The 23,487-nt window shown below is 48.5% G+C and overlaps 1 protein-coding gene across 2 annotated transcripts in view; it reads right to left on the bottom strand.

The window, feature by feature from the left end:
- SAE1 (SUMO1 activating enzyme subunit 1) overlaps nt 1-23,487 on the bottom strand; it is a 64,664-nt gene that overhangs the window by 32,080 nt on the left and 9,097 nt on the right. For both annotated transcript variants that reach the window (XM_070633073.1, XM_070633074.1), the window contains exons 2-6: nt 20,219-20,330; nt 15,470-15,643; nt 13,156-13,298; nt 11,555-11,654; nt 122-227 (exon numbers count right to left, since the gene is read on the bottom strand). In XM_070633073.1, coding sequence (XP_070489174.1) covers nt 122-227; nt 11,555-11,654; nt 13,156-13,298; nt 15,470-15,643; nt 20,219-20,330 — 635 coding nt within the window. The remainder of the gene's footprint in view (nt 1-121; nt 228-11,554; nt 11,655-13,155; nt 13,299-15,469; nt 15,644-20,218; nt 20,331-23,487) is intronic.

Here is a 23,487-nt window from a genome sequence, read left to right as displayed (position 1 = left end):
GAAACAAGCAAACCCCCCGAGATGTCAGAGCTTGCTGGCGGGCCTCAAGCGGCCTCCAGAGCCAGTGAGGGAGGAAGGCGCCCGGGCCTGCAGACACGTGGGAGGCCGCCGCAGCCCTCACCTTGGAGGAGGAAGTAGTCGGAGGCAGTGCGCTTCAGAGCCGCCTTCGCCTTGTCGCTGCTCCAGTCCACTTCCAGGGCTTCTTTAACGGAGCAGAAGGCCGCCTTCTGTGGGGAAAGGCAAGACGGCTTAGCGTAAAGAACTTGGCTGCAAATCACAAGGCAGCAGCTCCTCACCACCTACAAGTGCCATTATTTCAGGGTTACCGGTCAGCGCAAGAAGCTGAGGCCCTCGAATCCAACAACCTTTCCTGAGCACTCACTGTGGGCTCCCTGGGCACTGGGGACACAATGACGAACGACAGGCGCCCCCTGCAGTGAAGGGAGAGGAGCAGAGCCCCTATTGACCGAGTTCCATCTGGTGCTCTCTTTCACCTCGGCTGTGTCCACAGTGCAGAAACGCCAGCACGAGTGAGCAAGAACGTGTGTCTAAGGACAGTCAATAAAACATTCTTTGTGATAGTGACCAAAAACAAACAAAAATCAAATGTTTCTCAGTGGAGGAACGGTTTGACGATGACACGGGATGACAATACTAATAAACAACAGCACGACAAACAAGCAGCAGGATGGGCCGCAGGCTCCAGGCTGTGGAAATGGAGAAGGCGCGTGCAAAAGCCCTGCGGCAGGAGGAAGAAGAGCCGGAACCTGCTAAGCTAAATCAAATTATCTTGAGAAATGCATGACACATTCATATACGAAACATAAACAATTAAATATGAATGAGAAAATGGTTCTCCTTTCCCTTTCCTGAACAATTCAGTCTAAAAGCCATTTGTTGGGGGGCTGGCCCCGTGGCTGAGTGGTTAAGTTCGCGCACTCCGCTGCAGGCGGCCCAGTGTTTCCTTGGTTCGAATCCTGGGTGCGGACATGGCACTGCTCATCAAACCACGCTGAGGCAGCGTCCCACATGCCACAACTAGAAGGACCCACAATGAAGAATATACAACTATGTACCGGGGGGCTTTGGGGAGAAAAAGGAAATAATAAAATCTTTAAAAAAAAAAAAAAAAAGGCATTTGTTGGGACTTGGAAAAGTGTGTGTGCGTGGAGTGCTGGGTGGCCAGGCTGGAGGGGGCAGAGCAGAGTGGGGTAAGGAGGGCATCCCCAAGGGGCAGCAAGTGGGGACTGATTACATCCAAGGGCTTGATGCAACAAGTAAATATACTGAGAATCTGGGTGGTGAGGTTTCTCACTGTCAGAGAAGAAGAGAATCAGAAATACGGAAAGGGACCAACCAATGGATGAGTGGGTAAAAAAAACGTGGTACACATACACGTGCACGCGCACGCAATGGAATACTACTAAACCATAAAAAAAGATGAAACCTTGCAATTTGCGACGACATGGATGGACCTTGAGGGGATTATGCTGAGTGAAATAAGGCAGAGAAAGAAGAAAGCCAAATAGCCAAATACCATATGACTTCACTTATCTGTGGAAGATAAAAACAACAACAAATACACACATATGGAGACTAGACCGGTGGTTACCAGGGGGAAGTAGGGAGGAGGAGGGCGAAAGGGGTGACAGGGCACATCTGTACAGTGATGCATGGTAACGAGCCTCTGGGTGGTAAACACGATGAAGTCTATGTTATAAGCCAATGTTACCACAATAAAGAAAAAAAAAGAAATATGGAAAGAGAGAAAACTAGAATGAAACCTGTGGCGAGTTACTGGTGTGAACTCATTTTCAATATATACAGACAAAGAAAGAAACGTAGATCAAGTGTGTGTTTGTACACACAAAAATATTAACTAGCTATGTCCACTGACAGGGTCTAAAATATTTTAAAAGGCACAAGCACACCAAACATCCAGATCACGGTTTCTAATAACCATTCCCTACGCAGAGAAACATTTCTCCTTGGAGAAATGACTGATTTCAAAGCTGGGGCAGGGAGAGTACACGAGCAGCCTGGAACATCTTACTGTGCCTGAAACAAGGAAGTACTCAAAGAATGATGGGGACTCGTCACGAGGACACAGGAGTCAACTTAAAGGACCTCCCCCTGGTCAAATCTGGAACAATTTAAGGGTAAAAATAAATAATCATCGATTACAGTACTTTAAATAAACCAGAATCCATTAGTCCATAGACCTAAAATTAACTAATTAATAAGATTTGATGAGGAATGGGATGTTTACATATTTTCAAAGTACCTCTCCACAAAATACATATTAGTCACAGAGGGAAAAGAGGAATTGCTCTTAAAGGCGAAGTCTAGCAGACATAATCTTACCCAAACGATCAAAGTCAACATTACCAGTAAAGGGGCAGATGGAAACCATGTATCAGATCACAGGATGAGATGAGAAGCACCCATGCCATAATATTTTTGCCGAAGATGTGTAGCTGGAATCTAATCACAAGGGAACATCAGACGGACCCAAATTAAGGGATGTTTTACAAAATAGTTGCTTTGTTATCTTCAAAAGTGTCGCGAAAATCTAGACGCAGGCATGATGCTGAACCGGATCCTTTTGCCATTTACAGACATGACTGGAACAAGTGGTCAAACCTGAATGGGGTCTGAGGCTTTGACGGCAGTGATGCATCCATGTGAATTTCCTGACTGACAGTTGGTTTGTGATTAGAGAGAATGTCTTGTTGGAGAAAATGCAGCCTGACATATTTGGGAGTGATGGATGGGGCTTCATGTTGGCACCTTATTCTCAAATGCTTCTCAGTTCTAGCTACTTTGACTAAGTTTAAGATGGTGCGTGTGAGTGTATCAGTGATTTCAAACTTATAAAGGTGTGTCTCTCTTCCTTTCTTCTCTCCAAATACACACACACAGACACCCCCCCCCGCCCCCCGGATACTTAAAGAAGAAAAGAGAAAGAAGACAACAATGGTATAATGGAGGAGGCTAGGTGAGCCAAGACCTACCAGCTCCCAGGCACTTTACACAGCTTGCTAAGGACCACAATGGTTTGACAGGTCAAAGTTCCAATTGCTAGTGAAGATAAAACACTCATGGTTTTTAAGGTAGCGTTCTGCCTCCCCATAATCACTCCTTTGAGGTTTGCAGCCATTTGTAAAAGCTAGTATACAAGATGTTGATACTGCCCTCAAATCTTTTGGTCAAGGGGTTTGTTTGACCTCAAAAGCTAAGTCACATAGTCAGCCTGGTGACATTTAGTGCCTGGTACAGACTGCCAAACTCTTCTGAACAAGTCTTACAACACAGATCAAACCATCTACACCATGGTCTGAGAATGCCACTAGAATGAGGAAACAAAGTCTCATCAGGTTTCAAAAACTACCCAGATCCTAATTGAGAACTTCTGTAGTTTGCCTGGCTAGGAGCAGCGCCAAGAATCTACTGATTTGTTAGGCCACTATACGGCAAATGAGGAAAAAAAAAGTTGTGTTTTAGAGTCTCAGTTGCAGGCAGGCCCACCTCTAACACTTTCAGGGCCTGGGGCGAGAGTACAAATGAAAACCCATACTGCATGTCTACATACTTAGTTATAAATCCCACTAACAAGCTATTAAATAAAATGTACTGTATTCTTCTGCCTGGAGAAATACACCTTATCATAATCAGCTAGAAGACCAGATTCAAACCTGGGATTCTCACCCTCCTTGGGAGTTCTGTGCCTGAACGAGCTGCACTGGGAAGGCTGCCCCCAGCCTTTCCCCCATCTCTTCCCCCTCCGGATCTGGGCCACAATGCCGGGGGCTTTGCACTGGAGGGTGGCCACCTGCCCCTCAGGCCTAGGCACGCAGACATGGTGGTGAGGTCTGTACTCTGCAGGCAGATTAGGGAAGCAGCCCGCAAACGCCTGGGAAGGAAGCCCAGGGTGGTCCGGGCAGGAGATTCTGAGGGTCCCCAGTATCCAGAACATGGTCTAGAACAGCGGGAACCACAGACTCCAGGTGGACACATCTTGATCCCACAGAATCCTCACCCTGAGGGAAACAGCTGGAAGGCGGCCGCGGTGGGAGCTTCTGCAGCACTGGGGCCAAGGACAGAGGCCCCTTCTCCTCCCCAGTCTACGGGCAGAACTATGCCCACTTCTCCCACTTGTGACTTTCGGTAATGAATCTGCCTCTCTCGGGCCTGTCTGGGGCAAACAACTTTTAGGGATGTTTCCTGGTGTCTGGGGAGGAGGCCCCTAGTGGCCTTGTCTGTCATATGTACTAGCCCTGCAGCCACAGAGGACAGAACCAGAGGTGGGCAGGCAGCCCAAGCCAGACCAGTCAGACCCTTTCCCCTGGGAATTGAGGCTTTAAAAGTTTGGACACAGAGACACTGATGGCAGGGCTCTAAAGAGAAAGGCCAAATTCCTGCTGCCCTGGTCTTTATCCTCCTCAGATGGCAGCAGTTACACAATGCTTCCTGTGCCACTCCAGCCTGCCTCCAATTAATGCCCCTTTTTTGTTCAAACCACCCAAAGTCTACTATCGTGGCTCATCACCACCACAGATAAGACTTCACCGAGTCGCTCAGCTGTAGTAGGACACATGCAGAAGGTGGACCTGCCCTACCCACCTCACTGGCATTGGACTGACGAAGAGAAAGCACACCCGACAGTGCTCTCAGGGAATGAAGGGTCGGTCAGCCAGCAGGGCCTGCCAGGAGCGGCGTCCACCATGCACTGAGCGGACCCACTAGAACCGGGCGCTCTCACGGCCCGTGCACCCTCCCACTTCTCCACGCCCTCGGCTCACAGACCCCTCCGCCTAGAAGGCCCAACCACTCCCCTCCACTGGCCATTTCCTTCCCTGCCCATTCTGGGCCTGAAGAATCACACTCTGATAGGCTAGTCAAGACGACTAACAAGCCCCCTGACACTGTCAGTGGACCGCCTCCTCAAACGGGCATCAGCTTCCTGTGGCAGGGACTACAGCGAAAGGCACAGCGCTGAAAAGACCAGATTTTCAACAAATAATACCCACGAGCTGACAGGATCCAACCTGATTTTCATTTGCCAAAATGCCCAACAATAAATATAAAAGATGAACTCTGCACAGTCTAGCAGCCACCGAATTACAGGGCCATGCCGAGCCCTTTAAAATAGTGGGAAACTGCAATCCCGTCAGTCCAGCAGGGGCCTGGTTCAACGGACGACAGCAGGGCAAAACGAGGGAGCCCTAGAGAGCCACTCAGTCACGCCCCTCAAGGTCGACACAAGATCTGGGCCGTGCTTATGAAGCACACGGAGCAAAAAAAGCCAAAGACAATACACAAACACATCACATACGTCTGGTCACCATATATGTCTTCCATGCTTTCAAGTATACTAATTAGTACTCCAATTTTATCACGTGTGTGCCTAGAAAAGATACCGACAGCAGCATTAGAGTCATTCCTGCCTAGCAGGGTTCACGTTTTCTCAGCTGGTTCTGTATTTTCCAGAGCTGGGACCGTGGACCTATCTTACTCTTCAAACCAGGCTCAACACCTCTAACGAGTGACACAGCTCTGGGCGTAAAGCGGCACCCACATCACAAGTGAAGCCACCCCCAGAACCACTGATTCCTGAGTCCACCTTCCACACATACTCGGGGAGGCTCGCGTTTTCAAAGCACTCTAACAAATGACAGCCACAGCCCGGGACAGTTTTCACACCCAGCACTGGGGCAAGAGCCTGAAGGCACCAAATGTCACCAGTACACACCGCTGGTTTGGGAATGCAAATTGATATAACTACTTGAGAGATTTTAGCAGGGCCCGGTCAGGTTGTCGACAGATGCTCACAGCCCAGTGTTCCTCCTAAGTACACACCCTGGGGAGGTCACACTGTACCCAAGGAGGCCATCCACACACACCCCACCGCCTGCAGCACAGTCTCTAACAGCAGAGACTTACAGACCTAAACGCCCATCAACAGAGCAACAGACAAATATTCTACAGCCAAAAAAAAAGACTGCCCAGCAGTGCTGTCCAAGAGAAGCTGCTGTGAGGATGGAAACGTTCTCCATCTATGCTCTGCAACACGAGTGCCAAGAGCCACATGTGGTTAGTAACATCTGAAACGTCACGAGACTGAAGAACTGAATTTTCTGTTTTATTTCGTTTTAATTAATCTTACTTTAAATAGCCACACGTGGCTAGTGGCGACCATAACGGACAGCGAAGCCCTAGAACCAGATATGAACACAAGGCTGCTCTTAGACAGCCGCGGCCGCACACACACAACATGAAACCCATGTTTAAGAAGTGCAAAAGCACACCAAACAGCTCTATAATGCTCGGAAATACACACACGCATAGTAAGAAGAAATGGACAGGAACGAGAACCACCACTGAGGGTGTGGTTACTGAAGCTGGGGAGGGACAGCCAGGGGGCCTCGACCACACCGGGCATCATGTTTTATGCTCCAAACTGGTTGGTGGGCACATGGTGGCTAGCTATATTTTTCTTTTTCTTCCTTTTTTGAAGATCAGCACCTAAGCTAACCTCTGTTGCCAATCTTTTTCTTTCTCCTCCCCAAAGTTCCCCCAAGTACACAGTTGTATATTCTCGTTGTGGGTCCTTCTGGTTGTGCTATGTAGGACACCACCTCAGCACGGCTTGATGAATGGTGTCATGTCCACCCCCAGGATCTGAACCAGCAAAAGCCTGGGCCGCCGAAGCAGAGGGCACAAACCCAACCACTTGCCACGGGACCAGCCCCGCAGCTGTAATTTTCTTCATGGATACCTGTAACATCACACAGTAAGTTTTATTCCACTGTTGAGATTTACAAACAAGTGATAAGACACCACGCCCAGCAGGGCTTTACCCGTCCCTCCCAGGGTACCTTACTAAATCCACACAAACGTACCAGCAGCCCTGGAGAGAAGACAGAGAAGGAACACACAGATCGGTACAACAGTACTAGAAATGGTGGGTTTTAAGTTGGATAGTGTTTGCTTTACGGTTATGTTCTGTAACTTGCATTGATGTCACACCATTTTTGTCTATCAAATATCACAATAGAAAGAAACAGAGTGGATTGTGCTGCGATGCTGGGAGGGACCCTGTTCCCTCATCCCTAGAGCCTAGAAACATTTCCCCTGTGGGACAAGGCACCACCGGTACCCACCCCACACTCCACAACTGTCTGCCTGGAAAACCTGCTGCCAGCAGGCCCCCAAACTCCACAATCTGCACCCTGCATCTCCCCCTCTCTCCCCTTACCAAGGGAGTCTGACAACCAGAAGGGTTTTTTGGTTTTTTTTTTTTGAGGAAGATTAGCCCTGAGCTAACATCTGCTCCCAATCCTCCTCTTTTTGCTGAGGAAGACTGGCCCTGAGCTAACATCCGTGCCCATCTTCCTCTACTTTATATGTGGGATGCCTACCACAGCATGGCGTGCCAAGCGATGCCATGTCCCCACCCGGGATCCGAACCGGTGAACCCTAGGCTGCCGAGAAGCGGAACATGCACACTTAACCACTGCGCCACCAGGCCAGCCCCCCAGCAGGGTTTTGAACCTCTCTGGCTTGAAAGTCGTGGTCTAGGCAAGCCAACGACTGACTTCTAAATATTCCAGGCCAAGTCCTTGTCCTCTTTGGAATTCTGTTCTCTCAGCTCAGCCTAAATAACCTAAACTATGAGAACTAATGTACTACAAGGTTAATCCGTTTAGTTGGTCACAAAGGAAGTTAACTTGAGAATTCTTTCTTAAACCGACAGTAATCTCCTCCAGAGTTGTCACACTATGGTGCAGGCACAGCCACAACTACACTGCCCGGATGTTTCCTGATGGGACTGGGAACAAAAGCGACCTGCCCTTAGGGAACTGAACTCCCACAGGAGAGGCTCGACAAGCAGTCTGAAGTGCACTGAGCACTACAAGCCAGGCCGACCCACACACGAGGGGGGGACTGCGCCGGCAGTCATCAGGAATGTCTCATTAAGGATGGTGTGAGAGGAGGATGAGACAGTTGTCAACAAACTGCTCAGAAAGGGGGAATCAAAACAATGAATCACTACTCAACTGTGGAATTTCACAACTAATTCATGAAAAGCGTATTAAGAGTGCCCGAATTAGTCACCTACTATTTCAGAAGCGGAGGTAAAATTAAGCCTGTATTTCTCCGCATGCCATGAACAAATCCTACTTGATGTTTAATTTTTAAGACCTATTCCAGAGAGTAACCACCATCAGGCATCATGTCTGGCAGCCCCTAACAATAAAGAAATGTGAGCGGCAACATGGGAGTGTGACAGTGGCCTTTTATCCTAAAAGTTTTTCTGGAATGATCCCAATTTTCACATATTTTATCCTGCCATCCTCATAAAACTTCAAACTAGCCTAGAAACTTCAAGGGGATTCAGCTGGTAAGTCCAGGGCGAGCCCGCGCCCTTAGCCCCTCTCTGTGCTCCCCCATCCATTCCTGCTCACATAGCCGTGGGATGTCGGGCAGGTCATTTAACTTCTCTTAGCTGCGGCGTCAGGTGCAAACGGAGACGACAGGACTGGGTGTGCTTCCCTGCACCCAATACAGTGCCTTGCACACAGTAGGCACTTTAAATTCCTACAGAAATAGGTGGCTGTTTTGGAGTGAGGGATGCCAGAGTCCCTCTGTCCCACATCATGCTGTCGGTGGGTCCTACTCCCCGTGACTGAGCGCTGGTCCAGGCTGCGGGGCTTGGCAAACTGTTCTTCACATGCCAACTCTAACCCTTCTACTATGAACCTTCTGGACACTGCCCCATCACAAAACCATAGCTCTCTCCTTTATCTACTGGGCATTCAGTTTGTGCCCAAGACCCGATCCGATCAAATGTCTCATGACTTCTACTGGACGCCAAATGAAGCAAACAAACGAGTGAGCACTATCCGTGGCCTAGGCATTTTCCCACTGCCTTATTTACCGCACACGTGCTAGAAAGGCTCAGCGTCTTCCTAGACGGTGTGAAAACCACAAGCTCTGTTTTCCTCTTTGTTTGTAAAGTTTCTAATTTAGGAGCACAATGTGTACCTTGAAGCAAAAGCGGCTTTACAACATTTGGTTGAACCTAAGGAAAGGGGGGAGGGGAAGGGAACCCTGACCAGAAACCTTTCACAGGAAACAGGAAGTGGCTGCTTCCCCACCCCCATCCTGCGCTCTGAGCATAACCCAACCAGTTATTCTGGACAATTTAGGCGAAAGGGCAGAATCTGAACCAAGAAACTGAGCTGGAAGAAAACCCCGCAATCAGGGAGGAGTCTGCCAAAATGGAGGCCACCTGCTACTGCAAGGTGGCAAAGCCATGGCCCGATCCCAGGTCAGCCCAGCCCTTGCCCAGCGCTCTTGGCGAGGCCACACAAAGACAAGGTTTGGAATCCCAGGGACTGTCATCAGGAATGCACTAAATGCCTCGCAACCTCAAGGGCTCGGGGTTGGAATCCGAGCCTGAATTGTCCCAGCGAAACAGCTGACTAACAACGTCAGCTGGGGAATATTTTGATACCTTCGAACTGGGCCCCACGTAGGAAGAGGCCGCACAGCGCGCTCTGTGAGTGCAGAGCCCCAGGAATGGTACGCGAGGCCGCCGAGAGCCTGCCCGGGCTGCCCACATTCTCCTCATAGCTAGCTAAAGTGGCTCCCGAAGAGGCTTCCAGATCCGCCCCAGCGGGTACCACGGAATTGACTCCCGGGGGCCTTCCAGCTGGGAAGGGCCCACAAAGCTAGGGCTCTCCCCATTTGAATGTGAAAGACCCGCCTCCATCCAGAAGCCCTTAAGCCATAAACCCTTCACACCAAGGCCAAGTGTCACACTTGTAAGAGGGTGTGATTTATAAATTGACAGCACCCACAAAGCTGCTTTTGTACTCCTCCGTTAGTTAACAATTTATCTCCCCCTCCAAACTCATGGGACTATTCAGATAAAGCCTGACTGGGCCTCAGAAAGAAAGAAAGAACTGAAGAAAGAAAGAAAGGGCCCAAGTTTTGGCCAAAACACCAATGCTCACTCTGGATAATTATAGTCCTGTGAATAGACACTAAAATTAGGGCTTAATAATTCCTCTGTATCACACTCACAGCATCAAACTATTCCAATACAAACATAAAGAGCAAGAAAAAGAAAATCCCCAAGGCAGCCTCGCTGGAAACTGGGAGAGTTCCACTTCGGCGGTTTTCTGCAGCCTCTTTTGTGGTTTCTGCACTCTCAGAATCCCCCCTCAGAGCAATCTAACTCGGCGCTCTGACCAGCTGTTTTTCTTTCTCGACATTTAAATCTACAAAGCGAAGAGTAAATACGGGCTTGGTCATGTCTTTCCTCTCAGTTCAACAAAACCAACTCTGGCCACTTCATCTTGTTTTCGCCATCGCCTGATTCCCTTCTCAGATTCCAACCAGCCACGGAAGCACGGTTGCTCATTCCCACCCCACTCCTCTTCCTACAAAATGAACTGAAATGACTGCACCGAGTCCAGGAGAGTCTAAGCCCCTAACATAAACTATGGTGAAAAAAAAATATATATATATATATACACCTGGTAACACTCGTCAACACTGAGGCCTTTCTTTCTTAAAAGGTTATTTGGTGGAAAAAGAACCCCAAAAACTTTACTTTAAAGGAGCAAAACAAAAGCAAGTCAAGTTTAAACTGTCTCTCGTCCCACTTAGGACCGTACTCAATTAAACTGTCTATCAATCTGAAAAAGAGTTGTTTTGTACAGAGTCAAGGCCTTGGCCCAAAAGCCGTCTCCCACCGGAGGTCCACATCAGAGGCCCGCAGAGCCAAGAAGCCCTGCAGGCACGTCCTCTTCAGCCTCCAGAGGGCTGACGGGAACAAGCGCTCAGAGCAAGCTGAGTAGGTTGCCAAAATGAAAAAGTTTGGGGGACCCAGCCCGGTGGCATAGTGGTAAAGTTCACACACTTCGCTTCAGTGGCCTGGGGTTTGCGGGTTCAGATCCTGGACATGGACGTCTTCCTCACTTAAAACAAATGAATTAAAAAAAAATAAGGGGCCTGCCCAATGGCGCAGCAGTTAAGTTCGCACATTCTGCTTCGGCAGCCCGGGGTTTGCCAGTTCGGATCCTGGGTGCAGACCTACACAGCACTTGTCAAGCCATGCTGTGGCAGGTGTCCCATGTAGAAAGTAGAGGAAGATGGGCACGGATGTTAGCTCAGGGCCAGTCTTCCTCAACAAAAAAGAGGAGGATTGGCAGCAAATGTTAGCTCAGGGCTAATCTTCCTCAAAAAAAAAAAAAAGGGGTAAGAAAGAAAAAGTTTGGGATACAGCATGTTAAAAATATCTACATTTCTGACTCTCTTGACACATCTGGCATCACTGGGTCCACACTCCCTTGTGACAACAGCTGGCTGGCACTAAGCAGCAGCCGCCCCCCTTTAAATGGGACAAGCACTGGCCCCGTCTGTCCAGAGCCCTCCCTTTAAGACTACATGCTTGCTTCCCTTGCTTGCACCCGTAACTGCCTGTCCCCTACAAGGTCCCGGGGTTCCTGACGCTCGATGCCCCCACACACAGGACACATACCTTTTTGACCATAGTTGTCTCCGACGAGTCCAGTTTTGCTCTCTTGGTATCAGGTCCATCTTCTACTCCTTGGCTAACCTTGGCAACCTTCGTTTTCTCCCTAGAGGGTGACAAGGGGATGGAATCGAGTTCTACCCTCTGAATCAGGCCATTAGAACAAAAAGTGCATCCCCAGCCACAGAATAGGATGGTGGTTACGAGCAAAAGCTTTGGAGTCAGAGTGATCTGGGTTGAAATCCCAGCTCGGCCATGGACTATCTGGTAAATCAGCTATCCACTGTGCGGGAGTAAGAGTCTCTGACGGGATTTTCATAAGGAGAGAAGGAACAAATTGCTGAGCACACTGCCCAGAACACAGGGAGCTCTCACCAAACCCCGTACATTTCACTCGAACCACGAAACAGAGCCAACTTACTTCCTCCCCCTGCCACAGAGAGCTCACCGTGCAACAACCCGGCCTGCTTTTCTCTACCATGACTTCTTTATCCATTTCTAATGTGCCCAAAGAACTAGATTCTCTTAAAGCCAGAAAGCACTGAAATTATGAGCGATCTTAACCATGTTTGTCCTTCCCCCATCTTGATTTTACAGTCAAGAAACTTGCAGACTGGAGAAATTTCAGTGACTTGCCTGAGAAGCTGAAGAGAAGAAAGCAGTTCTTGTCTCTTGGTAGGAAGCTTGCCCTACTACACAGGGTCTCTACCTCTCATTAACAACGGGGGTGTTCAGAAATCACAGCCAAACGCCAACTCAGATAATTTACAATATTGGTATCATCTGCCATCTCTCATCTAGAAGCTCTCAGTTTAAAACACCGCAGGTCCCATCGTGTGAGAACTGCCACGGTCTGCAACCTCAGCGTTCAAGAGGCGAGGGTAAGGTCTGTCTGTTCTAGCAGAGCGGTCTCTGGACCTTGGAGCTTCTCCGAGGTAGACCTGGGCTGAGCGTGCCTCCGGAGTTGCCCGGCTAACGACTTGTACTCATTTTACTCTCTCTCAGCCTAGAGACACGCAAGCCCAAGCTCAGGAGCAAGTTCACAGTCCAACCAAGCCCTCCCTAACTCGAGAGTGTGGCTTCGCCCCTGATCAGATACCCACGTGCTGGACTTCGATGGCCTTAAGAACTCTGCTTTCTTTTTTTAAATATTATTTTATCGGGGTCATATTGGCTTATATTATTGTGTACATTTCAGATGTAGCTTCGTATATTGCAGTTGCTGTGTAGACTGCATTGTGCTCACCACCAGCAGTCCAGTTTCACCCGTCACCACACACAGATGCCCCTTTACCCGTCTTGCACCCCAGACCCGCTTCCCCTCTGGTAACCAATGATCTGTTCTCCTCATCCATGTGTGTGTTTGTTGATTCTTCATATGAGAACTCTGCTTTCTTTATGCTTTTGACTAGACTATCACTTTGGAAGGCCAGGGCCACATCTCCTGCAATTCTAAACACACTCCATACTCAGTAAGCTGTTAAGGAATTGGTTTCCAAGCGTTCCAAGCATTACAATAAACACTTTCCGTAAGTGCTTCACTTCCTCCCAGTGCCCATGCCTACATTTTGTAAATGTCATGCTCTCCCCTTCTCTCCCCAACTCACTCTACGAATTCATGCTCTCCGAGATTGGCAAACGTGTATCCGTGGTAGCCGAAAACATCTCCTGTAAAGAACTTGATGCTATTTTTGTGACAGATCTGGTCAACTTTCACTATGACATCCCTGGAGCAGCAAGTCAGACACACCTGCAGAAAGAAAGAAGTCGGCTGGGTGTGAGTTCTGTGAACTGTGACTCGTGGCCCTGCTGTGTCAGTAAGTCTTAACGGACAGTCTCCCTGGGCCTGCCTAAAGCCGCTTTCAAACCGGCACAACGGGTTCTTTGGATCTCTGGTTAGAAGACAGAAGAAAAGTTGCAGGTTTCAGTGTGTAGAAAACGTAAATTATGACACTGTCACTTTCTGCAACCAAAAAGAAACGTATTTAGTTAGAAAGTAAAAGCCATTCAAATTAGGGGAATTTGTTTCCCCTGATCCATAAACATATATAAACCACATTTCACAGTTTTCATGAAAAGGAAAACACAATAATAACTTAGCGTTATTTCTAAATTATTAAATCTATTACAATCTGAATAAGCTACAGCAAAAAGCAAAACCAGTTTTTTAAATTGACCCAAAGGTCACGTTTAAATACGAGGGCATTTTTCCCCCTTCTTTTGACTGATATGTAAAGATAAAGAAGATAAACAAGTCCTGTCGAGATTATTTTTCCACAGTTTTCGATGTGAAACTTTATCTGAATTTAAGGACAAAAGACAAGGTTACGGACCAGTGACCTTCCATTCAGACCCAGACAATGCCCCAGTGATGCACGCCGGGGAACTATCAACGCTGCTCCCAGGCCTCTGGGTCGTGTTCCAATAAGCTGAGGTATTGGAAATGGCTGTTTTACTGCATAAGACACCATCTTTTTGGGAGAGGCTTTGTGATCAGGGCCAAGGAGACAAATTCTAAATTGCACGCATTTTCTTCTGGACATAGAAAGTTGGAGAAGATATTAAAGGATGTTTTCATTTGATAGAATCTCTCTACTGTTGTCTGGCAGCCAGAATACTGAAATAACACTCAGAGGAATGTGCGTCTCTGGGGTCATTCAAAGGATGCAGTCACCTAGGAAAAATCAAATCTCAAAGGTAGGACAGCCACCACAGCAGAACATGCAATCAACTGACCTAACAGATCCCTGTGGGGTCAAAAGTGACAGTAAAACCTGCGCGGACCAGGCCAGCACAGCCCACAAGGCAGTTATGCTTGCCCTGTGCACCAGCGTCGTGTAAGCAACTGGCCCCACGCTCCAGTTCTAACAAAGCCTCTAATTGCTACAAGTTCAAGAGACACCTAAAATAAACCAAACGTGGGTACTATGGATAAAGAAATGAAGTGAAGACTTACGTCCAAACAGAAAATATTCTAATACCTGGAGTTACAAAATAGAATGAGTTCTTTTCAAAAAAGAGACGAAATGCACAGATGAGCCATCATCCCAAGTCCATATCTGAACAGATGCACATGTGAAACGTAACAGTGTCAAAAACAAACTACCCGCCCCAAATTCTAACCTCTCACGGAATGGGCCTCTCCTTTAAAAAACAAGCAGATCATGTGTGACTATTTCATGGTTATCCAACATTTGGCAAGCTTCTCCAGGGTACAGGGAACCGTGTCTGAAAGGTCACAGACACCGAAACAGAATTTAACTTATCCTTTCACCTTTGCATAGATGTGGCAGTGAAACCAAATGAGGCTGGCTCTGCCTCATTTGGCTTATGACTATAGTGATTTTGTCTCGTTATCCATGGCAACACGGTCAAAGTGGCTGTGTGAAAGAGACAGACACAGACAGACCAAGATCAGGTGTGCTCTTTTTTTAAGACAAAACACAAGCTGTAGTTTGCTATTTCTAACAGAAAAATGATTCTGCTACAGAAATTAATCAGCAACTTGTTAAGTTTTCAGGAGAAAACTTTTGCAATAAAATGTATCACCCTATGTGCAAAGATTCTGGAAGGAAGACAAAACATCAATGATGAAACCTGGTCTAAGGAAACATATGCGCAAAGAAGAAACCAACAGACACAACTCCCAGACGGCCACAGCCGATCCAACGACGTCTTCTACCCACCACCACTCTCTCTCCCCCAGCACGGCAGCGTGCGCACACGGCACGGACGCCACGGCTACGGAAGGCTTCAGCCTGCGAGGCTACACACTAAACCTAAGGAACACAACGGCGTCTAAACAGACTGGGAAAAAGCTCAGAATTTGAGATTCTAACGCTCCAGTGTACCTCATATACAGCCAGTGTTTTAATTTGCTTAATTCCCACGGCAGATTTTTACACGCTCTATGAAACTTACAGCATCAAATTGAGTGAAAAACGCCTCGGGTTTGTTTTCTATATTCTCAGTGTCCACCTTCACATCCACCATGGGGTTGAGATTCTGGGCTCGCTCCAAAGAGGCTTCGGCCCTGTTTCGGCCCACAGACCCAGTACGGATCAGGAACTGCGCTCCGGGGTCTTCTGGAGAAACCTGGGAATAATGTTTTGTTTTTAATACTTGAATTTGGGGAGAAAACAAATCTCAAAGGCAATGCATCTTTCAATTTAAAGGATAATTAAAATACCTACCATCTAATTGTATTACTGTGCTTGCACGTATCTGACTAATGCAGACTCCCTACATTCCCCTGAGGCTTTCAAATAGAGAAATTAACTTTTTTTTTTACTGGGCATTGATGGGTAAAGAGCACCCCCTTGTGTTGATAGAGGAAATTCACTCTGACCAGAAAAGTCCAAGCTCTCTTCTTCTACAGCACTTCAATTTGTAACTGCTAACAAAACGACCTAATTACCAGAGGTGAGAATTTTCCAAACACCTACCATGCGTCCGACTCCAAGCATTCAGAGAGAAACATAGTAGCTTAAAGGATGAAGTCCCCGCCTCCAAGTGGTTAAAAGTCAGACATAATTAAGAATGCTTGAAATGAATTCTTAAATTTAATTAAAACTCAGAAAGGAGGAGAGATGAGTGGGGGCTGGCACAGAGATGATGTCACCGGTAAGGCTGGATGTCAGCAGAGGAGAGCCTCAAAGACTGATAATATAACCACTCGACAGCCCCCAGTAGGATTACAGATTCCATAAGGTTCTCAAAGCATTTCTTCACAACCAAACATCTAACTCCACTGTTAACCTCTACGAAAGACCTCGCCACTTGCACCAAGACTGGGAGCAAGAGAAGTCCTCGCCCCTCCTCTCCTCCCGCCAACTCTCCAGCACACACTCTCCCTCACTGTCTTTCCCCCCGGAAACTGAGCCGGTCCTCCTCCCACCCAAGGCCAATGCTCTCAGGGTATCCTTGAGGCATCCTGTCCTGCTTCTTCAGGGAGTCCGGTACACACCGAGATGCTGTACACCAGAGTGGGGAAGAGCAAGGCTCTGGGATAACTGAGGCAGGATTCAAATCCTGGCTCAACCACTCACTGAGGGACCTTGAGTACGAGGGAATCACGTGAAAACTGAGGATGTTAATACAAACAATGCACTTACTAATCCCTCTGTCAATATTGGTTATTATCTGTTCTCTGCTCCCTTGGCCTCTCAGATCCTAGCTCTTTTCCTCGCTTGCTAGACATTCCAGTCTCTTTATGGGCTCTCTTAGGTGTGTCTGTCCCCAAGATTCCATTCTAGAATCACTCATCTTTTCACTCTGGCTCCATAAACCAACTCAATGCCTCTTTTAGTTTCTACCAAAATCTACTGATATTTCTCAAATTGCTCTTCCTGATCTTTTTTTTTTTTCAAAGATTTTATTTTTCCTTTTTCTCCCCAAATCCCCCGGGGACATAGTTGTGTATTTTTTTAGTTGTGGGTCCTTCCAGTTGTGGCACACGGGATGCTGCCCCAGCGCAGTCTGATGAGCAGTGCCATGTCTGCGCCCAGGATTCGAACCAGCGAAACCCTGGGCCACTGAAGTGGAGTGCGTGAACTTAACTCAGCCACGGGGCCGGCCCCCACTGATCTGAGTCTTATATTAAACTAACTGCCCACCCAACATTTCCTCCTAGATATCCCATAGGCCTTTCATATTTGACCTCTCTGATGATGAGTCCACCAACCACCCATGCGGTCACCCGAACCAGCAATCTGGTCTTCACATTCTGGCTATTTCCTTGACGGCAGCCACCTGGTGAGTGGTTAAGCACAAGGGCTCTGCCAGGAGCCAGCCGGCCTGAGTCCTGGTTGTACCACTAACTGCTGGGATCTTGGGTGGACCTGTACTTCACTTCTTTTTCCTCAGTTTTCTTATCTGTAAAATAGGGATGATAATCCCTACCTCTCAACGTCGCTGTGAGGACCAGATGAGAGAACACGACTACCGCTCTTCGAACAGTGTCCAGCCCCTTCAGAAGCATCAGCTGCAAATTCCACGCCCACATACAGCCCTGTCACTTCTACGCCCTCAGTTCTCCCCGGCGTGCTTCTTGCCCTCTTTATCACCAGTGCCATCACCCAGGCCCTCTTCACCTCACGGAACCGACTAGAGCAGTCTTCTGAGGGGCCTTCTACCCTGTATCTTGTGCCACCACTTTACACAGCAGTTAGTGAGCTACAGAAAGCCCAGAGCCGACCAGGTCACCCCTCCCCCATTTGAAACTCTTCCACGAATCCTCACCACCTAACACTAAGTAAAAGCTGACAGCAGGGCTTACTAGCAGGTTCTTCATGACTGGGACCTTACCTGCAACCTGGCCCCGCCCTCCACCACTTTTGCTTTATACTCTAAAAACACGAAATTGCCTGTTATATTCTATTGCTACCACACTGTTCTGCGCCACTGCTAATGTCCCCTGCCTAAAACACAGCCCCTCAACTTGACAAATGTCTACTGATTCTTTAAGACTCGGCTCAGATCAGAATTCCAGAAAACCTTTCGTGTCCCCTATCAGAACCTGAGTCAGGTAGCCTGCTCTGGTTTGAGAAAGACTTGAGAATGGGAACCAAATTCTGTGCATCCCCACTACCCTGCAGACTTCAGGGTGGAGAAGGTGCTCTCAGATGCCTGTTGACGTAAACTATGTGAAAACCTCTAAGGGGGAGGCAGGAACACCTTCATTTATAGATAAGCATTTTAGAGATACAGGAGAGGTTAGGGGCCCTGCCCAGACTGAGCAGATGGGACTGAGCCCAAGGTGCAGGATTCCAAAGCCTGTGCACCATACAGCACTGTCTCCCCGGGATGTTCCCAGTCAGGGAAAAAGCACGAGCCCACGGCAAGGGAGAACCACCCTAGTGTTCACGAACTAGTAAATGTATGAGGTGGGAGTCAGGCCGGAAGGGGGCTGGGACCTGGTTATGTGAAGTCAGTGGTTTTCAACCCTCCCTGACTGCTAGCCTCCCTGAGGAACTATCATTGTTAAGTAACTCCCCAAGCATTCTCCAGTGCAGTCGAGACCAAGAACCACCACGCTAAGCCTTGAAAACCAGTCCAAGGAGATGGGCCTTGCAGTGGCAGGCGGGTGGAAGGCCCCGTCAGTCCTCAAGGTGAGGAACAAGGAATGCCCATGAGCCCATTCACTCCAACACCGGGTGGCCTTCATCCCCGCACTGGGACGGTCACAGAAGCGTAGCACACACTCCTCGGTGCCATATGACCATTCCCCATTCTCAATTCCCCCAACCACGTGAGGAAGCCACCATCCCGTGTGGCTTCATTTTTCCACGCCAGGGGTCTGCAAGCTGAGGAACCATCCATGCGCGGGTCTCCGCTCTTACCCTCTCCCTGCAAACACAGCCTTCCTCCAGAAGGGGCACTCCTGCCTCTAGGGGCACTGTGGCCACTGCGACGTCAAAGCAGCCAGCTCTCTGACCTCAACAGCCTGGCAGCGGGCCTACAGGAATTTTCTTTCCTTAGGAGGTTTTGAATTCAAGTCAAAAATCAATTTGTGACTGTGATATTAAGTGAGCCAAACCACCTTTCTCTTCATGTTGCAGAATTTCCAAAAAATAATTCCAGCTGTTTCTTTTCTTCTGAAACCCCAAACAGGTGAGCTTTTAAAAATTTCATAAACATTTACTTTTGCCCACAAAGCCTATACCACACAGTGTGCTAGTCACTTAGCATGAGACAGGACCCCTGTTCACTGCCTCACAGGAAAGAAAGACAAACAACATCACATGACGACACCACCTTTGAAGCATTTTACCTAAAAAGACACAATTTCTGGAATTTGCTTTAAAATACTGTTAAAAAAAATAGAGGAGAAGATAAATTAAAAAAAAAAAAAAGATCGACAAAATATAGGTATCTGTAGAAGCCAGGAAGATGGGGAATCAAATACTGTTCTCTCCATTTTTCTATATATTTGCATTTTTCTATTAAAAAAGAGCAAAATGTCATTGAGGCATGAGAATGTAGTGAAAAAGGCAGTTATTTTCACCGTGGAGAAAAGAGGTCAGAGAAAGCTACATGAGTCGAGCACTATTATTATATTACCAATGAAACATTATATCATATAACTTACTAATTACTGGATGCTTATTACACTAAGCCAATGAGGTCCACACACATTCTCTCTGATCCAGTTTTCCAAAGTAATGTCTGTCAGCCATCGACATCAAGATCTCCTGGGGTGTCTTTTTTTTTTTAATTAAATTTGTCTTTTAAATGCATGTATTCCTGAGCCTCATCTTAGAACTTCTAAAGCAGCATCGGTGGGGGTGGGGGTGAAGGCCACACCCTAACACAGCCCCTCGGCAATTTTGCTTTTTGACTTATTCAAGTGACTTACAGGCAGAGCGGGGAAGCCACTCCTCTACTTCCCACGGTCACCCTCTCAGTGGGATGTTTGTTAACTCCATTTTCCAGACAAGCGAGCTCAACGAGGAGACGGAGAGCCCCGCTGGTCACCCAGCTCGATGTGGTGGGGCTGAATTCCAAGCTGGTGCCAGCGCCGTCAGTGTCCAACGGCTGTGGCTGCGGTTCCATCCGCGCCAGCCCTCCCCTCCCAGCCCTGAAGGGCAAGGAGGAACTCACCAAACGTCGTAGCGTGACACTGAAGAGGGGCGGTCAGCAAGGAGAGCGAGGAGGGGCTGCACATCTCACCTGTTCGTGGTCCAGCATGGTCAGTCCCTTCACTCCTGCCAGGATGAGGTTCTTGGCAATTTCAGCCCCGAGTCCCTTCATGCCGACAAGAAGCACCCGGGAGGCCCGCAGCCTAGAAGGGAGACATTGTTAACCGGGTAACAGAGAACAGAAGACGCTCGACGAATCACCGAAGACAAAAGACAAAGTAACAGGGAAATAATTCTGGTTTTTTACTAAATGCACTGAAGCATCATGGCCTCAAACCTAGGAAAGAGACAGGCTCCACTCCATCCTGCAGAGAATTCATTCCACAAGTATTTACGGAGCCCCTCCGACGCCAGGCACCTCTCTAAGGGGTGGAAATCCAGCAGTGAATAAGGCAGACATAATCCCTGCCCTCCTGGAGCTTACACTTCGTGAAGGAGGCAAATGAGAGCATGTAAAACGTCAAAAAGTGAAGAAAAATCCAACCTGATATGGATCAAGAATGATAGAGGGTACCATCTTAGACAGGCTGAGCATGAAGGCCTTTCTGAGGAGGAGCCGAGCAAAAATCAAAATGGAACGCAGGACAGACATACAGATATCTGGAGAAGAGCACACCAGGGGGAGAAAGCATCAAGCGCAGAAGCTGCAGGAGCGCCTGCGGGTCCCGGGGCAGGAAGGACAGAGCGGCTGCAGAGCAGTGAGCGCAGGGGAGAGCGGTGTGACAGGGGCTGCAGACAGACCAGGGCCACATCACGAAGGCTCCTCCAGGCACTGGAAGGACTCTGCATTTAAGCCAAGCCTGATGGCAAGCCATCAGGGGGAAGACTGTCGCCGTTAAGGTGAGAGGATGGCGGCTTGGACCAGCAGGACAGCAGGAGAGGTGGTGAGAAGGGGCACTCTGTAGGCTGTGATACAGAAGCTAAAACGTGGCCCCACCAAAGACAGTGTATCTGGGAAGTGTTTGGACCATTCTTCTTTTTTTTTTTTTTTTTTTAAAGATTTTTTATTTTTTCCTTTTTCTCCCCAAAGCCCCCCGGTACATAGTTGTGTATTCTTCGTTGTGGGTTCTTCTAATTGTGGCATGTGGGACGCTGCCTCAGCGTGGTCTGATGAGCAGTGCCATGTCCGCGCCCAGGATTCGAACTAACGAAACACTGGACCGCCTGCAGTGGAGCGCGCGAACTTAACCACTCGGCCACGGGGCCAGCCCCTGGACCATTCTAATTCTAAAGTGACAGAAGACGAGGCTAAAAAAAGCTGCTCCTGGGCTATCCCAGGAAGTCCAGATTTAACTCTGAGGTCAGTGGGAGGCAGCAGACGCCCATATCATCTTATTTGAAATCCCCTGAACCGGAAGTGTTTCAGAATCAGAATTTTTCAGATTTGAAAAAGGAAATAAAGAGTTTCATCATATATTCTGAAACAACCCCATGAGTATCTTTGGGAGCACCCTGTGATTAAACTCATTAATAATTCTGCAGCAAATGTACACTTATTCATACTGACAAGGACTAGTAAGAACTACCAACAGTCTCACATAAATGCAAGTTCCGCTGCCGGCCAGGGAGTTTGCTCTTAACTTACAAAGTCAGTTGATTCTCAACAAGTACCAGTGTGAGGGAGAACTGCCGACACTCTCTTCCAAAAACGGTCCTCATAATCGTGGACACTTGCAGGCATGAGACTAGAAGTCTTTAACGAGAACGGTGCTGATGAGATAGGGTCCTGCACTGGCCCTTGATGTCAGCAGACTCTGGATTTCCTTCGCTGATGTGACCACGGGGCAAAATGGAGGGAGGGGAGAATACTGACAATATTTCCCTCGAAGACAGGTCTGGGTCTCAGCTTCTCCATGACTGCCTTTTTCCTGTGGGGACCTTGCACTGCCAACCACAGGCTAGCAGACACTAGCCTTTCAAGCGACAATTCCACTTCACTAGAATTGGAAGCAATCGGGAAGAGAGCAGAGAATGCACGAGCAAGGTGAAGAACAGAGGTGCTAGTGCTGAGCAGGTCTCAGCACAGATTTACCACCAGGGGGTGGAAGGATAAGCAATGTTTCCAAAGAGAATACGGTGCACATAGCAAACCTGTGACATCGGGAAGGCTGAGCACCGTGCATGTTGCTGTGCGTTCCGGGTCTCTGCGGGCACCGTTAGTCTACGAGTCCTCCCTTCCCCTGGCCCTGACCCTGCCGCAGCTGGAACGCCAGCATCTAAGTTCCCTCTCAGTCTGAGGGACTGGGGACTTCCTTGCGCGGCTGCTCCAGGACCTCGAGGATCCAACTAGAACAGCCTGGCTCTCCTTCAGGAATCTGGATCTTCAAACATTACCAATGGCCTCCTCAAATCTCCAAACCCACTAACTTCTTCGCAGGCTCTGCTCTCCTTTATGTTCTCCAGCAATGGGCACTGCCCACCACTAATGCCCTCCAGGTCTGAAAACTCGGTTTGAATTCAGGCTCTGCCGCTTCCTAACTGGGTGACCTGGACAGGCTGCACAGTCTCTCTGAACTGCCGCTGGTTTGTCTGTAAAATGGGGATACCAATTCTGACTTCCTATCATTTAATCCCCTCAACAAGCTGACAAAATGTGTGTGTAAAGACACCCAGCATAATCCCTGGCATATAACAGATGCCCGATACATGTTACTTGAACTTACTGAATTTCTCAATCCCCACTGCCTTAATCATAAAAGGGCTCAGGGATGGGCTTAATTCTGATTTTTAAAAAATCTGACAGAGGAAAAAAAATCTAAAGCTGGCATCTAAAGCCACTCAGGATTGGCTCCCTCTCGCCCTCCCAGCCTCATCTCCTACTACAAGCGGACTACTCGCTCGCCAACACACTTCCAGCTTCCCACCCGCGGACTTTCCAGCACAGCAGCCCGCTCACCTGAAACGCGCTCCCTTCCTCTCCGTGTCTGGTCAAGCCTTTCCCCAGACTTCACACCCCAACTCAAAGTCCAGGGCCTCAGAAAGTCCCACCCTATGGCGGCAGACTCAGGCGAGCACTCCGTCCTCAGAACTCGCAGAGCAGCGCGGCATCTCCAGGCCTCTGACATAAGTCACAGGCAGCCGCGTGGCCTCTCCACGACCCCGCACCCCACAGAGCTCTGCACGCTGACTGCCCGGGAGCTTCTCACGGATCTGCCATCAACACTGAGTGTGCTTACGTGTGTTCAACCCTCAACCAGGCTGGGGGCCCCGAGACTACTGCTCATTCATGGCTCCATTACAGGAAAAGCACTTAAAATAGGCCCCAGCACACGGTCAGCACTTGGAGAATGTCGGCTGGTA

Source organism: Equus przewalskii, chromosome 9, assembly GCF_037783145.1.
Source record: "Equus przewalskii isolate Varuska chromosome 9, EquPr2, whole genome shotgun sequence".
Taxonomy (NCBI): Eukaryota; Metazoa; Chordata; class Mammalia; order Perissodactyla; family Equidae; genus Equus; species Equus przewalskii.
The sequence above is the reverse complement of the archived record's forward strand: the minus strand, read 5'-3'. Positions and strand labels throughout refer to the sequence as shown.